The 18,284-nt window shown below is 40.8% G+C and overlaps 1 protein-coding gene across 10 annotated transcripts in view; it reads left to right on the plus strand.

The window, feature by feature from the left end:
* The first annotated feature begins 1,366 nt into the window (after window positions 1-1,366).
* si:ch73-103b11.2 (protein lava lamp) overlaps window positions 1,367-18,284 on the plus strand; it is a 49,807-nt gene continuing 32,889 nt past the window's right edge. For 8 of the 10 annotated variants that reach the window (XR_009767221.1, XR_009767220.1, XM_061664077.1 and 5 more), the window contains exons 1-3: window positions 1,368-2,064; window positions 6,847-6,924; window positions 9,293-9,358. Coding sequence is in view for 8 of the 10 variants with exons in the window: in XM_061664077.1 (XP_061520061.1) it covers window positions 1,945-2,064; window positions 6,847-6,924; window positions 9,293-9,358 (264 nt within the window). In the remaining 2 variants the exon portion in view is untranslated. Of the gene's footprint in view, window positions 2,065-6,846; window positions 6,925-9,292; window positions 9,359-18,284 lie in introns of all 10 variants that reach the window. The other 2 variants (XM_061664084.1, XM_061664082.1) reach the window with 2 other exon arrangements.

The following is an 18,284-nucleotide window of genomic DNA, read 5'->3' on the forward strand; positions in this document are numbered from 1 at the left end:
TTTTCTCATATTTATTTGGTCTGGTGATTTTTTTTTTTCTTGGGACGCTTCAGTCCTCATCTTGGAGATGTATAAGGTCAAATAATCAAGGTTTGCACCTTTGATTCAATCCCTACGTTGGTTGTCTCATCCCCTGCATGAAGTCATATGTTTTGACTCTGTTTCAATGAAGCTGCCAACATTTTGCAAATGTTTTGACAAACTGTCACCTTTCCTGTGTCTCCTTGTCCTGTTGTTGTGGACTTTCAAAGGTTTACGCAGCAGACAACTAAACAAATTATCGGCTCAAGAAATAACCTTGACTGATAACGAGACCAAGCTGAACAAACGCAGAAGAGAAAGAATGAAAAATATTTTCTCAGGTTGACATGGAAATTATTTTATTTTTTACTTTGTCGTCATGAGTTTTTTAAAGCAGCGGTCCTCAGCCTTGTTTTGTGCCGTACAGTGGTTTCAGGTCAAAGCAATATTTGAATGGACCCACATGAAAACAAATCAGAACAAATGATTTAAAATCTTGCTTCACAAACGTAAACCTGTATTTTAAGTATAGCGCTGCCGATGTTGTCTCTTAAATGCAGCTTTCATTTTCTTGGAAGTGGTATAAGCTCTTCTTTTGAAAGAAAAAGACAGTTTAGATTATTTCTATGATGAATATTTCTACAGCTGCTTTGTCCTGGTCTTCTGCCATAGGGCTCTGCCATTCTAAACCGGATGCAAGTGCATCGACCCGTTTTGAATGCAGACGTTGGTTGTGCATAAACCCTTTTTGGAACTTCATGATTCCCTCCACAGCCCCAAAGCGTGACGCTACCACCATCATGATTCAGTGTGCGTATGGTGTTCTTTTTTTCAGTACAGTTGAACAGGTTATTTCACGTTAATGGGGGGGAAAATTTAGTTTTCTTGGTCTAGTTGTTTTATATCACAAAAACCTGGCATTTGAACAGGGGTGTGTAAACTCTTTATATCCACAGTAAATTGAAAAGTCTGTACTTTTTTAAAAACTTGAGTGCAGGAGTTTAATCAGTAATTTTTAATTTCTTTTTTTTTTTTTTTTTTTTTTTTTTTACCTTTACCAGAGTCGTTTTTTATGTATCTGTACTTTTAGTTAATCACAGAGTGACTATTCCCCCCTGTCCAGTACCAAATATCCCACGGGCCGGCTCTGGTCCGCGGCCCGATGATTGGGGACCCGACTTTAAAGGGCACCTATCTTGAGGGAGGTGGGACTTTTGTGGCGTGTGATTGGTCAATCTAAGGAGCGCTCTCAATCGTAGGCGCCTGACAGGCCAGTATTGCAGTCAGTCAGCAGCTCCCACAGAGTTAGCCCCGCCCCTTGTTTGCAGCGTCTGCTTGTCCGGCCAAAGCGAAACATTTTGACGAAAACATCCAACACGGCGGCACTCGTGCAGCCAGCAGCCTCGTCGATGGCGTGTTTTTAAACGTTGAACATGTACGGGCCGGAAGCCAAACACGTTTGAACGCGCTATCACTCGTTCGATAAGAGCCAGGAGGAGGAGGAGGACAAGGAGGCGGAGGCGGAGGCGGGTCGGACTCCCCTTCGCTGCTTCGGTAAGTTGGCGTCGTTCCCCCCGCGATGGAGGCTGCTGACGGGACCCGCCAGGACCACCGCAGTGTCGGCCACCAGACGTCGACGCCTCGTTGAGCCGCTCAATTAAGGGCCAAAAATTGCACACACCTGTCTCCGCTAGTCGACAACCTCGGAATCAGAGCGAGAAAGAGAGAGAAGTTAACGGGTAAACGTTAACCGCCCCTCCCCGGAGCATGATGACCAGCGTAGACGTGACCTAACGAGTCCAACATTCGTCTTAACCTCTAACCAGGAGTTGTTCTAGAAAGACATTTTTTTTTTTTTTTTTTTTTTTTTTTTTTTTTTTTAAATATAAAAAGCTAGCACATACCGTCTTCCATTCGACCACCATGTCATTCAAAGAGAACCCCTGTCGGAAATTCCAAGCCAACATTTTCAACAAGAGCAAATGTCAGAATTGTTTTAAACCTCGAGAATCTCACCTGCTCAACGACGAAGACCTCAACCAGGTGAGTACTTCGTTGTCCTACTATTGCTGTGTTTCCTATGAAAAACAACACAAAATATCCTTTAGAAATTCAAACTTACATACACTGGTGGCAAAAGTACTCACATGTTGTGTTTAAATTAATAAATAAAAGACTGATGAAAGTTCAAACACTAATTCAACCTACTTACTTAAGTAAAAGTAGAACCACTGAAATGTACCTCAGTACAAAAGTAGTAAGTAAGCATTTATTGTCAATCAGAGGGTAGCCAAAAGTTCTATTCGAGTAAGAGCATGTCAAATTATTAAAAAGTATTAAAAGTATTCAGTGGAAAAAAAGAAAAAAAACTCAAGTACTGAGTAACTGGTTAGGTACTTCTCATTAATTTTTTTTAAATGAATGTCATGGACAAAAATAGAAAATGGCAATAAATATGCAAATTCAAATATTGCCCAAAAATATCACTTAAAATGTGCTATTTATAAAATAACTCAATTAAGCCAAATTCATCTTAATTCAATAAATGGTTTTAAATTAACTTTGTTGACACACATGAAACATCACAATAAGCTCACCAGGCAAAAAATTATAAATTTTTATGCTTATATATTTCGTTACACAGTGGAACCCTATCTGCAGGGTATAAGGGATGGGGCCTGACTGCGAATAGTGAAATTCTGTGGAAAAATTGATAATCATTATCATTGGCATGCCAATCTGCATTCGTGTAGAATAAAAAAACCCGCTAACGAGCGGGGGTTAGGGGAAAAAATACTGCTAATAAGCAGGGGTTTCCTCAAAAACTGGGAGATAGGTTACCCAGAAAATCCGCCAATAGGTGAATGCGCTAATTGAATCCATCTGTTGAAGTTAATTACAAACTACTACGACAGGTGGATTCACTCACATTTATCAGTAATGCTGAGATCTGTTTTATTACTCTAAAACAAGGTGAGTTCTGCCAACCGCAATCTTTATCTTCAGCGCTGTGCATACATTGCTGATTGCAGAGGAAACTCTGACCCCTTTAAATGTGCACAACCCTTTGTACAGCGAGGAACACAGAACTCCAATGGGTCCGAGTGTGTCGGACAAATTGCAATTTGCTGTGGTTGACCCGCTGGTTTTATTCCACAGAACATTACATTGAGACCGCCTCAAACGTCGATTCTCAAACGAGAATCAAACGTCACTAGTAGTTACATTGTATTTGTGAAACAGTCATGTGACACCAGTCTCTGATGAACCAAAATCGCGCAAGCAATAATAAATACTGTACATCCAGATACCAAATACAAGTATCGAGTGTTACTTAACTCAATGTAACGAAGTAAAAGCCTTAACGGCCCACGCTCAGAGTTACAGATATTACAGTATGTTGCATGAAAATGCTCTGACAAGTAAACATTTTTTCCAAACGGTTACGTGAGTAAATGTAATGTGCCATGCGACACAGTAGTTGGGAATCACTGCCGTATTGTTTGGTGTAACGTTAACATTAACGCAACACTAGAAGGAATGGCCATGGGGTCGGTAGGTTGGTTTCTGCTTCGTGTCAACGGAGCCTAAAAGTGCAAAGGTTTGTTTCATTGAGCTCAATTAGTGTTCAGCCCAGCGGCCCTTATTGACCTTAATTTCATGCTGAACTAGGCCTCCACCAAAGCTTTCCAGCTCACTTGCTATTATTTACTGCTTTTGCTGATTAATTGGGTCAAAAACCATGCAAAAAAACAATCACCAGCTTCATCCTCTTTTATTTGTCACACTGTCCAAACTCTTATGTGGATTCCCCTTAGGATAGGCTCTCCGCAAATGTCATTACTGTATGTTCCATTTGTTGATTAATCACAAATGGTAATATTCCAACAGTACTTCCCAGCTGGTCACAGAGTGACGGCTCTGGAAAACTAACAGCACACTTTCCTTCCTCATCATCTAAAAAAAATATGATGGAAAATATCTCTGCTTTCCCTGCAGAGCACCGGCTGTCAACCTCCAACCTAGCCAGTATGTCTTAGTTGTAAAGTTTTCCTACAGTGAAGTGCTTGAAGGTGCGCTGGTGTCATTCGGTTCATGTTTGTAGCCCAGTTGAAGCTCTAAGGTCGGGCACAATCTGTTCTGGGAAGCTGGATGACATTTTCAAAATAATTTTTCCTGTAAGAAAAATCCATCCATCCATTTTAGGAAGAAAAATCTATTTCAGTGTTTAACTGTAGCCATCAGAAGGTCTTTTTTTTTTAACTACAGGTAATATTTTTACATTTCTGTCATAGAAGTGTAAAAATAATTCAACTACTTTATAACTCAAACAAAACTACTCTGGTGGCGGCGGCATAACGGTTAAGTAGAAAAGGAGGCTTCATGCCTCAAGGTTTTGAACATTTTTTTGCATCTGTCATGCAAGCGTAAAAAGAAAAACTACATAAAAACAATTTTTGACTCACCACAACTCTCACGTAGAAGGTATTCACAAATTTGTGGTGTGCATTTCATTGCTATGCTAATTCTACAGCGTGGTAAATCCCGTTGATGCCCACTGAATTGAAGTGTGATGATTCGACTTTGGGATGCATTGATGCACTCGTACGCTGTACTCGTAAAAATGCTTCAATACTAAAATACCGATACCACTTCAATAGCCCGACACATATATTCCGAGTTGGAGCCATGTCAACTGTGTGGAGATACTTGAAGGAGATGGATGACCACACTTTTAGGCGACTGCAAGTTATGCTCTGCAAAATGTATGATGAAGTCCGCTTTGGGCGGCGATGGAGGCGGGCGCCGTCCGGCAAGCACTGAGTTTCGCCAGCCCCGTCACTCGCTACACGCTCCTCTGCTCGGCTCTTCAAGTAAAGCAAAGTAGACGATTGTGTGATCACTTGGTGATAGAGTATCACTGCAGTTGTCCTGTCCCAGTTTTATTAGTATTATTATTTTTTTAAACTTGTGTTATTATTAAGAAGCAATCCTGTATTTATTTTTACTCCCTTTATTTTGAAGTTAACACACATGCGTAATTTCGTCTCTTATCTATGTACTCCTTTTACGTAGTACCCCTTGTGTTCAGACTGAGATACTACATAATTAAATTGCCTTGTTATTGGCTATATTGAAGTGAAATGTGTGGCAAGACTGTTTAAAAAAAAATAAAAATAAATAAATATGGAGTTGGTTGTAAAGTCAGTAATGACAAGTTGTGACTCAAAAAAGTGTTATATTTTGAGTGCAACTCATGCCATGTTCAAGAAATGTTTGTGCCGTGTTTTCCCCCCACAATATTTGTTTAAAATAAAACATTTTCATCACAATTGCGAGACGTAATGGCATGATCAAATATCGACGATTAATCAAATGTAGGTTTTGGTACTTGATCTGGGAAAAAAAAATGGTATTGGTGCATCCCTAATTATCATTATGCGACTTTTGAGGCAATTTTATCCCAGTAATTTAGGTCATGTCCAAATGTTAAGACTTTTTTCTTACACAGAGGAACGCCGGCTGTCAACCTACGAGTTGAGCCAGTCACGTCTGAGTTGCGAAGTGAGGAATGCTTGAAGGCCCTTCCGTTTGATTCGTTTAATTCTTCCATTGGCCTCGCTATCCAGAGCTCACATGAAGACCCAGACTCTTGAGTTGCGTTATGGGTCAAGAGCTGTTGCAACACATACACAGATTTCAAAAACCACTGAAGAGGAAAACTTGACCTGGAATTATCAGTGTATTTTTCAAATAGGGCTGCTGTCAGGTCATGTGAGGAAAGACAAGATATTTCTTTTCTTTTTCTTTTTTTTTTTTTTTCCTCTTCCTGAACTCTGCACAGTCTCCTTGGGTTTCAGGCATATTTTAACAGGCTTAGACGCAGCCAGAATCAGTGTGATTCCTTCCTGCAGACAAGCCCATTATCAGATAGCTTTGGCTGCAAACCGCTGACAGTCCGAGACGGTTGTGTTGGGGACTTGAGATTGAAAATTGCTGTTATGTCATTTTGTTTACCGAGTCACAGTGCAGAGAAATGCTCCGTACCTTTTGCAATCAAAACAAAAGCGGATTTTAGGGGGGATTATAAATGGCTTTACATGGGATGAAGTTATGACTGTAATCAAAACCCCTGACGGAGGAGCCGGTGGCTATAAACGTCCAAGCTTTTCAACTTGATTTCTAGTCCACTGTTTCATGGAATTTTGAGTGCACCGTTGACTTTGTCGAGGATTTATGTCTTATCATTTGAGCGCAAACATTTCTTGCCATTCACACTTAAAGCCAGCTGTGGTTAGGCAGGGCTTGTTTGACTCGAAATAACTGCTGACTACTCAAGTGGTAGGAGTTCAAGTATGTGGCAGAACTATTTAAAAAAGCACACCAGGCCAACTCGCATTTCTTAAGTTTATATGGCAAATTCGTAGCCGCAAATGCTCCCAGCATCTGCACTAGCGCTCTGAAAGTTTCTTATCCACCTCACTGTTTTTCTTGCCGCCCCCCCTTTGCCCACTTGTACACTCTCTTTAGAGGATCAGAGAGAAAATCACGTGTGTTGGCCTTTTCCCTTTCCCCCCTCTCTAAGAGCAGCATGGTGCACTGGAATAAAGCCAGCGGGGAATAGTAGCCTGCATTCAACTCAAGACAAGCAAGTGGACTTGACTACCCTGGCAGAAATCTAAACTGTACTTGTGTTTAGCTTAACGATGTGGTCACTGTGAGGGAGCTGTCTAAATCTGCTGCCACTTTAATAAGCGTTTAATTGTACTGTTAAGGTTTCTGTTTCATGGTTTGGGCCTTATAATTATGTTTTGTCATTAACAGGCAAAACCTATTTATGGAGGATGGTTGCTCCTTGCACCAGAGGGAACCAATTTTGACAATCCCTTACACAGATCACGGGTAAGTGGACAAAAAATATTCAGTCGTTCAACCCCTAGGTTTGACATGATCGATTCTGTTACGGATTATCCGATCTATGTCTTATCTGATTAATAAAAAAAATAAAAAATAAATAAAAATCTGACCTTGCACATGGGAGATAAGAATCGACATTGTCACTTGAACCATGTTGTGTAAATGTAAATCTTTAGTTTAATATTGTGTGTTTTCATTTTGGTACCCATACTTGCAGTCTTTGGGGAAAAACAGGACTTCAGCTTCCTGTGGGAGTTTCTACCCAGAGTGATAACTGTAGTTCACAAGCAATAATGAGCCTGATATTGAGTTGATTCCTTGAACCCTGCTCCCTTGGCATCGTGTAACGTAAGCCTAACGCCGTTGCACCGCCTTCTTTATCAACCCCCAGATAAAACCGTGGCGGCGCATCCCAAAAGTGGAGCTGGGAGAATGTGGGGGAGGTGATGGAAAAGTCCCAGTTCTCACAGCCGCTCTGATGGCTTCCATATGTTTTTTTTTTTTTTTTTTTTTTTGAGGGGGGGGTACACATCCAGATCATTCAACCCTGCTATTGTCAACAGCCTTCTGCTTGCACTGACAGCACTGATATGTTCAACCTAGTCTGATTGTCTGTGCTGAAGCAAGCAGCTTAAACTGTATGCGACCATATTGGTTAAATAAACATTTTCGATTATTTCCTAAAAGGACTGCAATGTATTTGCATGTGACAACAACTACAAGGGAGAGGCAGACCTGTCTGGTGCACCTTAGAAAGAACTGCTCAATATTTCATGGATTATGTTGGAATTTGAGCCCAGCAAAAGTAATGTAACACTGTCTGAGACAAAGTACAAAATATCGCAGCTCACAACCCAACAATAATGTCACAAAAAGTAGATACACAGGTCAATTATGCACCTTCTGCCATCTCGTGGAAACACATTTCATTGTTCTGCCTGTCTGGCATAGATAAACGAACAAAGGTAAAGTTTTTGTGGTAAATACATTTTCGGACCAATTAAGTGAAATTGGATAATTTTCCATGGCAGACTTGATCTTTAACATCACACTGATTGGGAATGCCTGTACCTCATATGATTTTTACTTGCTTTTTGGGAAACAATCTTTCTTTCAAAATCAGTTTTCTGCCTGAAGTCATGTTTCCGTATACATATCTGAATACATAAAACTTGCATAGTGTACAGTAATGCAAGAAGGATCAAAATGATGCTCCACGTGCTTCAAAACGTGATGTGCGCCATGCTAAAAAGTTTTCCAAGAATTCACTTGCCAACACATGGTAAATGTTTACCAAAGGTTGGCTAGTGTATTTACTCTTTGTATGTGTGTGCAGTAGAGTGCATCGATCTGGGTTCCCCCCTAAACTTGGAATGTTATTGCAGGGCAGCACAGTGTAATAGTGGTTAGCACATGTGCCTCACAGTCCTGAGGTTGTGAGTTCAAATCCAGACTCCAGCCTTCCTGTGTTGAGTTTGCTTGCATGTTCTCGCCGTGCTTGTGTGGATCATCTGTGGGTATTCTGGCTCCCCCCGCATTCCAAAAACATGCATTTTGCGTTCATTGAATATTCATTAATGTCCTTATGTGTGAATGTTTTTTTTTTTTTTTTTTTTTTTTTTTTTTTTCTTCTTCTTTCTTCTCTCCTCTCCCCCCCGCCCCCCTATATCTGCCTGTAGGCCTGATTCAAAATTGGTTACCCATTCTGGGAGTGTGTGACTTGGAGTGACAACTCCCAGAATTCCTGACATGCAAAAAATGTTGAAGTGAAAGGGTTTTTCTGTTCTGCGGCTTACATTCTCCCGACTGTGTCCAAAGGCGTCCTTGACTTTTATGTCGGGGATAAAGAATCAAGTTGTTGGGAGCCAAATGTGGCTAGAAGGGCGGGGAGCGACAAATATACTCGTGCGGCCAAAAAACATTCACACTTTCAACAGTTGTGTGCCAGTTGCACGTTGTTAGTTCCAAAAACGATTTGAATCTTTGATAGTCTGGCAGGAGGGGATGAGTGTGCGGCACTTTTTTTTTTTTTTTTTGGGCTATATTTCTACTGGAGGGTCACTCTGACCTTCGTTGATAATGATCTCCAATATCATTCAAAACTCTTTGACTTTGCTTCATGACTTCATTGTCTTATGCTTTTTGGAGAATTCGACAGGTTTGACACGTTTTAACTTGTTCAATGAGATCATTCATGTTGTTAAATTTAAGACCTCTCAATAAATGTTTTTGTTTCATTTTTGGCTGCCATATGAAATGCTAATCTGATTTTAAATGTTACTCATCCTGATGTTGTTCATCTGTCAATGTTAATAATGCAAGGCTTTTTTTTAATATTGTTTTTTACATGCAGAAATGGCAAAGGAGATTTTTCATTCTTTACGAACATGGCTTACTCCGCTACGCTCTGGATGAAATGGTGAGTGAAAGCAGCCTTTTCTTTACTTGGAAATTTATAGAATGGTCTGGGGTTAAATACTAGCAAAAGTTGCTGGCCCAAATAAGTCTTCCACTTAATACTTTTCTTGCATGCTCTGTGAAGTTGATTCACAAAACCTCACATATCTTCTGCATTATCCTTATTTTTAACATTTTTGTATCACCAAATGTAATGGTTTCTCTTTGGCAATTCTTTCTTTTTTTTCTTTTTTTTTTTTTTTTTTTTTACCTGCTGGTAATTAAAACTTTCACTGTATCAAACAATATAAAGGAAGGTACTGTGGCCCTTGACTCCTCAAAGGGGTCCGTTTGAAACTGAAGCACCAATTTTGCGTTACAGCCAAATGTCAGTCCAAGGGCAATTCTCAACTCATGCAGGTTAATCAGGTGATGATTTGAAATTGGCTCCAGTCACTTGTCACGTAAATATTTTCATTGCTGATAAAACAACGGCGAACAATTAGTTGAGACATTGCTCAATGCTGCTTTGCACTATTTTGTTAGTGTTAAACGTCCAAACTAGCATTGCGGTGTCAGGAGGAATGAAGTCACACCACACACGGTGTTGTTGCAGAGAGCGCTGTCTGTTTGGGTTGTGGCTTGTTCAAATATTGTGCAAGATCCTCATAATTCCTTTGGGTTCCGAAAGGAAAACTAGAAAAACCACCCCGGTGCCAGCAAGATCTATGTCGTTTTACAGTGCCACAAGTTCCCTATCAAATGGCTGGTGTTTTTATAAGTCTTCTGTTCATGTTTGGTTCTAGTTGCAGCGTGTCATGTGATTGAGCAGTGACTGACCCAGAAGCAGCGCATGGGATACACACTGTATTATGGTGAAGCATCAGCACATCCTTTATTTGACCCTTTCTCTCTACATGTGGCATGTTCTGGCAGAAGAGACGCTGAGTGTTTGTATAATGCGGATGGAACGGATTTGAGTTTAAACCTTGAGGGGAAATTGCATTTTCCCCACAGATTGACTCTGACGCTGAGTGCTTTTTGTATTCATGGTGCATCCTTACACAGGGTGGATATTTCTTCAGCAAGGTGCCACAACATAAGACACATTGTGAGAAATATTGCACAATGTCCTGTCAACACTGGAGGCCAATCAATGGAGAGGTTGAAGGATGGTGTCAACGGAAGAACAATTCATGATTTGAAGAAAAAAGCTTGTCCTTGTCCTCTGTTCTTTGTTCGCTGGAAGTCAATCATTCTCTTTTAATCTCCTTACTGAATGTAGGATCAAAAGGGAAGGAGGTTAGCGAGGGTCTGGAGCTGGAAATATCAAGTGACTCTAAATGCAGAGCCTCATAGGAATCATTTGTATTTCATTTGTTGGCTCATTTTCCACATTGAGCTCTGCTTTCAAAGATAAAATATTGGGGGGTGGCTTTCGATCCAACTGTGTGGCGTCACCAGATGCATTTTATCGCTTACAGTTTATAGCTAAAGAAGTGGACAATGTCAATTTACCCAAGCTGAGTTCTAATATTTTATGCAAAGGTCACATACTCATGTGGGTTATTGAAGTCAATAGCATGGTGTGTCCGTTGGCTCTTCTCAGAATGAAGTCTACCATTTTAAATGGTGTTTTGTGTGTGACATCAGGTCCAATTTAAAGACCGCTATCTTTTGCCAGTGTCATGTTGCTCCAGACCACATCGCATGTCCCATCCGAGAGAATGTTAGGATTGTAGATGAGGTGGTGCCCCTCTGTTTTCCTCTCGGCCCACTTTTATAGCTTTGTATCTTGACTTTTAACCAAAGCCAGATGGGCTGCGGTCCCGACCTGCAGGATGTGGACCGGGTGAAGGGGGAAGAGAGCAATTTGAGCAAAGGCCTTGGATGTCACAATTCTCCGTGACATCGACTTGGAGTTTGCCCACCTGTGGTGAACACCCACCGTGACTCGCAACCATGATTGATCTTTGTGCAAGAAACACTTTGTAAATAGAAGAATGCCGAGCAAAGAAAATGAATTCTGTTACAGGATGGATAAATAGCTGCAGAAGACGAGGGCTCCCATGCAGGATTAATGGGTCACTACAACTTGTATTTGGTATTGGAAATGTCAAGCGTGTAATGTAATTTGTTGCTGTTTTAGTGCACATAAATACATTCACTTACAGTGAACAACTGCGAACAATTCAAGTCTCCTGTACTAGACTATAAAAGCTGGTTTCCCAGGGTAACGGCGCAGTTATTTCAGGGGGACTGTGTTGCCAAGGGCAACATGTTTTGTCACTTATTCCAGCAATAAATGCCCAAGGCATGTATAACAATGGACAGAGTTATTTTTTTAAGGGAAGCTCTTTCTTTATACGTCCAGACTTAAGGCAAACAGAACAGAACAGAGCAGAGCAGAACAAAACGCTCTGGCAGCATCATTAGAGCTTGTTTTAAGTTCTTCTGCGACTGACAGGAAACAGCAGCCATGCACATTTGTGTACTGCGTTTGTATGTCTGACTGATTTCAGTGCGTTTTTGTACCTTCATTAATGAATCCCAACACTTGGGACTAATTCAATTATTCAAGCATGACTCCAGTTTGTCTGATCAGGAACAACTGCAAAAGGTGAAAGTGTGAAACTGACGATTCTTTTCCCCCTTCAGACTTCCCTTGAATCCTATCATGCTTTTTTTCCATCCAACCTATTGTCCGCTTTTGCAATGTTTATTGTTCTGAACTATTTACATGTAGGAAGGTATAAAAATCTGTCTGAAACCTCCTTGGTCAGACATTCGATACGCTGCATGTCGAATTGTGTAAGATCTTTGAAAAGATAATAAAAAGCGCAAGGAACTTTGTCTTCAAGTTTTGGTTTTGGGTGTTCTCTAACACAACAACTAATTCTTTTTTCCCACAACACGGTGTAAACAGAATTGGCACATGGACGCAAACATGTTTGCTGATTAAGCTGCTTTGAGCAACTGGTTCAGGGGCTATCAATCAACTATGAACCAAACCTTGACTTCTGCTTTTCGTGTTTGTTTAAAGAGTAAAAGTAAATGCGTTGGCAGAGTTCCCATTTTCAACTTGATGAAATGGAATGCCTTTTTACTTAAATTGTCATGCTTCAAAATGTCACTTTTTTGGCTATTGTGTGCAAGGCAGGGTGGGGCACAGTCATATTTTGTGCTGACTTGCAGGTGTTTTTGTGTGAGGTGCACCTGTGATCAAGGGCGCTTGACCGCATAGGTCGTGTCAGGAACAGGTGCTGTGAACAGGGTTCAGGAACCTCAGTCTTGAGCCGACTTGTTGTGCCCCTTTCCATCAATGAGGTGTCATGCAGAAGCATACAATATGGGTGGCGATATGTCGGAATATGAAACTAATAAATCTTAACAATCAAATAGAATGGAGATGTTTCAATGCTCAACAACGAGCTTGTCAATTACTTTATTAATGGAGTAAATGAATCAAGTTAATGATATTGCCGTGTCTTCACTGTCAGATCATGAACACTTGTAGGAGAATTTGGACTAGCGTGTTAACCACTGCTCTCTGCCACTAATCAGTAACACACCACAGCAAGAAGTACTGTATGTTCATCTGTCCAATATTACTCTGTGGTTTTACTAAGACTTGTTAATGCTTTAACATATCTTAAATCTACACAGTTTAATGATTAAACCATTCAAACCCTTCAAGGTACATTTAAAAAAAAATAATAATAATAAATAAAAAAGTTGCGTAAATTGGTTATGTGGTGCTGAGGACTTTCCAGGTGGGTGTTAAGAACCCTCCAGGCCAGCTTCAGTTATGCCAGGATTAGGGCAAATGATCAACACCCACACTCTAATAACCGCTGTACATTGCTTATGTAATGATTTTCTGCCACTGAGTGCACTTTCGTCCAGTTAACACGTATATGGAAGGAGGTACAGTATTAACTTGTCTTGCTGGTTTATGTACCAAATTATGGTTAATTTTGAATTGTCTGCATTCCTAATGTCCAACACATTTCAACTTGGGGGTTGAACCAATTAATCGAACAGTCGATGCATCAACGTATAATGCTTGAAGTTGACTCATCCCTAATCGCCTGTTTTTGGGCACCTCATCTTCCAATCGGCCAATTTACAGAGGATTTACGACTCGCTTGTCTGCTGCCGTTGCCGGACTGTCACACACTGTGGCGCGATGAAATGTCCGACCAACAAGGTGACAGTCTGCATACATCTGCGTGGGTCAGTCCGAAAATAAGATGATTGTGGAAGAGAATAGCAGTCAGGCTGGCTTGAGGTGTGTCGAAATACGTCCTTACGTGAAATTGGTTGGGGACCGCTGTATTGTGCTGAAAAATATCAAAGATGCCATTGACTAATTGACTTCGAATTCACTTTCATCACATTATAGTCGACTACCAAAAAATCTTAAATTGTTCAACTCCTAATCCAAACATTGTTTTTGAATAAAAAGATTTACAATAGTAGAAGCAGCTAGCTAAACATGTATTCCAACTGACACATCCCTTATTATTCTCCACATGTTCTCATGACGTTTTTGCTGTTGAAGTCCTGCTCACTTCATGACAGCTCCATTAATTTCCTTTGTTTACTGGAATTCAAAATCGTGGACCTCTGCCCTCTAGCACTGTCAAAGATTGGAGTTTTGGGAAACTTCCTATTCTCATTTTGTGCATTCTTCGTTAATTTGAGACACACCATTCTGCTTTCTCCTCCAAATCTTGCAGACACAAGCCTATGCAGCCCTAACGAGTGTTTACATTCAGAATTGTAAGCCCTGTGGTATGCTTAAACATTGCATGGACCCTCTTCCCTCTGTATCCTGAGGAGTTTAACAATGCGGCCTCTTTTGTCTTATGTTGGACTGGGACTGAGTTTGTAGGATGTCAGGCATTGCTTCCAGACTTTCCATCCAGGGAATTAATGGAGACCGACCACCAAGACCCATCGAATAGGGGACACTTAAAGGGGGACTTCAGTCTTCCTCTCGTAGCATACAATGGCGATGGAAGTCAAGTGTGGAAGTCAACTAGTGAGTTGTTGAATAGACTGTAAGCTTATTGAAGCGTTAAATGAAAACAATTGGAAGAAAAGCAGATGAAAAGCATGTATTTGACGTTGACCTTGACAAGACCATGTATGCAATCCATATTGAATCATTATTGCTGGGTTAGTTAGTCTGCATGTGTGTGCGGGTCGTGTGGGTGAAGCATCTGCTGGCTTTGCAGAGGGGATGGTGCTTCTTTAACCCTTGCCCTTCCTTCCTTGTGAATCCGGTAGTAACCGATCTGCTGGAATGTAAACAACCATAGATTACAGTGGGGTCAGTGTTCGCATCGCACAAGGGCACAAAACCATGGGAATAGTCTGCCTTACGGCTTGTAATCATCAGGCTCTGCGGAACTGCCATGCAACCTAATGACAGGCCCGCGTTACAAATGATCCCACCAAAGCTTATGTACACTTGACACAGACAATGCATCAATTTATTCTATTGATGTGGCTCACTTTATTTCACAGCATGAACCTGTGTCATTTTTAATGTCTGAATCGTGAGTCAGGGAACCACTTGTAGTGAGCAACCCAAAGTTTTCGATATAATGTTCTTCATGAAAAAGTTGGAAAGTAAATCCCTTCGGCATTATTGTATGATTTAAACACTCAAAACATTTCGTGTGTACTTAATTAGATTCTTTGCGGGTTTGATGGTAGAGTTTTCCAGATTCTTTGTGCTTCATTTTTTTTTTCCTCCCAAGCTATTCATCATGCAGTGAAGGGCAAGCCCCACAAGGCTTTGGCTAAAGCCAGCGACCACGACTCTAGCTGAAATAGCCGTCACCTTTGCTTATCCCATTACTCCCTCTGGTTCACTTTCCCATCATTGTCTGCTCACTCTCGCTCTCGCTCCCTGCCAGCCTCTTGTATGTCCGTCTTTCATTCTAGTTTGCTCTGGCCAATAAATCTTTGGTGTCGGAGAAAGCAGCCCGCCGCCTTGTGCAACTTCTCCCTCTCTCTTTCTCCAGAGCCTGTTTAGTTTCAAAACTAGACTAGAATGCTAAGAAAAGGTTTATTTAAAGTGCCGGAGTGAGGGGTTAGCAAGCACTGAGAAAGGGATTTATAAAACAGTGGTGTAGACAGGTCGGTGTGTGTGTGTGAAGGTGGGGTGGCTGTAGGCCACGAGGTAAGAAATATTGTAGCTATTGATACAATCACTATGATCCCCCATGAAATTGTTGTCATTTGGATTATGACTATAATCCATCTATCCATCTTCTGTACCGCTTTATATTACCAAAATAGTGACTCTTACGTTTGATTGGGTCCAAAGACACAGGTGTCAAACTTAAGGCCCTACTGTGAAAGCTTGCCGCTATTTTTTTTTCCTGGATTTCTGTTCAAAAATAGACATAAAAATTATAGTAACCAAATGCAGGGGCAATTACAGTATGTAATATAATGCGCAGATTAAAGTTTTTATACAGAACATATTTGGTAAGAGAAAAGAACTGTACCTGCCTTACTCTCTAGCCACCAGCCTAGCCTGTAAATAAACACCATGCAGCTCAAATTCTGCCTAACAGACGTTTCGTCAAATGTTTTTAAAAAAAAAAAAGTAACACAGTACCATTGTGGTTTTTATAGTATAATAATAAAGCATAGTAATTCAGACGGTTGACACTGTTAGTTGTCCTTGTCTTCATCTTTCTTTTCCTAAAAAGACAAACTGTTGATGTTGACCTTTCCCAGAGCAAGAAGAGGGGAAGAAGCTGTTGATGTGGCGTACCATTACATCCCAAGTGATTATATGTTTATATGCAGGCACATGGACACACAGACCCCAAGTGGCACTCAAGCACCTCCCCTGTTGCTCTGCATGAAAAAAGTGCCCTTTTTGCCACACCCCCTTTTTTTTTTTTTTTTTTTTTTTTTTTTCTTTTTCCTCCCCCCCTCATTCATCAATATTTAAAAGAGTCACCTTGTCTGTCATAAGCGTTTTGATGTCTGAGGGGCATTAATTTGAGTCCTTGGGAGAATTTTGCATATGCTCCACCCTATTTTATGATCAAAAGCACTGGATGGATGGATGAAATTTGATTCCTTGATTCTGAACACAGCACTTGTGTAAGCGCTTTATCTCTTGTATTTACTTCTCCTGACCATTTTTTCCCCTGATTGAGCTGTACACGTTATATGGTAACTAATAGTGGAAAAAAAGTTTTTAAATGATGTATCTTGGTGTAATTATTTTGTCACAAAATCTCCCATTTGAACAAGGGTGTGTAAATCTTTTTTAATTTTTTTTTTAATTATAACCACGACAGCGTCCCTTCAACTCCTTTGTTGATAGTTATATAATTGACTGTGTTGATTGTTTTAAGAGAAGTAAGTTAAATATATGCTGTTGTTTTTTTAAATTTATGAATAATTTTGGCAATGAGCGTCCTCTTTTTGGCTTGAGCACCTGCCCCCAAAAATGTCTGCGTACGTGCCTGCTTATGTGTTTACACTGTCATAACCGGCCCCCTGAGGGCAACCAAAACTACAATGTAGCCTGCGATGAAAACAACCTGGACAACCCTGCGCTGGACTGCACTGTTTCTCGCTTTAGATGGCTTACTTCGTTTCCTTAAGATTTCGTTGTTGAATTGAGGTCCAGTTGTAACCCAGCCTGATACTGATGTCTCAAAACGGACCGCAGGCGCAGCAGCTGCAGCAAAATGTCTTTTCGAGTTGCGACAGGTGTATTGACTGACCTTAAACCCTTCACCTCAGCCAGTCCAACCATCTGTTCAGCCCAGGGCCTTATAGCCATGATATTATTGGAAACTAAAGTTCAGCTTTGGTTTTAATCCTGATTTTTCATATGAAGCAAGTATGAATGTAGCAAAAATATAAGATATAAGAGACTCAGAAATGATTATCTGTAACTTGGCAAAGAGCCTCAACAAAAAATTGGTTGTTTCTAACCTTGGCCTACTTTTAAATATATGACAGAGCAATGTGGGATGCTGTGGGTGGTTGCGTTAGTTGCAGTGAAGAGTGAATTTGATGGTGGTTCTGGAGTTGTCTTCAGAGCTACGATTCAAATATTTACTGCTACGTCAGTGAGTCATAGTAAGTGCTTCTGATGGTCATTCTGGAGTCATCCTCAGGGTTACAATTTGAATATTTACTGCTCTGTCAGTGAGTCACAGTACTTTAAGAAAATACTGGAATTGGCTACACTGGAGAAGAAAACTGGATCAGATATATCTCGTTTGCGTAGACTGCTGATTCCACCTGGGAAACACGAGAGACCAGAAGATTAAAATACATAACCCGAAGAGGCTTTACAACTTGAATATAAATTGCAAGTAAAATGTGTTGTAGGGCAACTTTTTACAATGCCCATTAATGTTCAGGCAAATTCTCAGTTCCCCTCAGGCTCAGGGAGATAGACTGTAGCTCCAGTCCTGCTTATCTGGACAGGGACCACCTGTTGGTATTGGTCTGAAGGAAGGCGTCGTAACAATTGCATACTAAAAGGAACAGCAGACGAGTAATACAAGACACTATCTTTAAACGGATGCTTGCCGGATAATTTGTTATTGTGGTACCGCTGTAACCTACAAGCTTTCCCAAATCAAATCGTTGGCTGTTGTGCCACATGAATGTGCGATTATGTGATTCCTTGCGTTTAACCACACTTGATTCTGGATGCGCACTGAATGCTTGGTAGAAAGGGCGACCTGATAAGCAAGGCTGTGAAAAGAAATACATTGTTGTTGTATTAATAAGAGCTGGACAGCACAAGAGAAATGTTATCAGTCTGGGAAAGCGCACACCCACTTGGACTAATTCTGCTAAGACGTGAGCGTGAACAGGCCACATGACACGAGTTCAGTGTAGCACCTGTTTAGGTCCATTTCCCAGCCAATCTGTCACCATCTTAA

Source organism: Phycodurus eques, chromosome 19 (genome assembly GCF_024500275.1).
Source record: "Phycodurus eques isolate BA_2022a chromosome 19, UOR_Pequ_1.1, whole genome shotgun sequence".
In the NCBI taxonomy this organism is placed as follows: domain Eukaryota; kingdom Metazoa; phylum Chordata; class Actinopteri; order Syngnathiformes; family Syngnathidae; genus Phycodurus; species Phycodurus eques.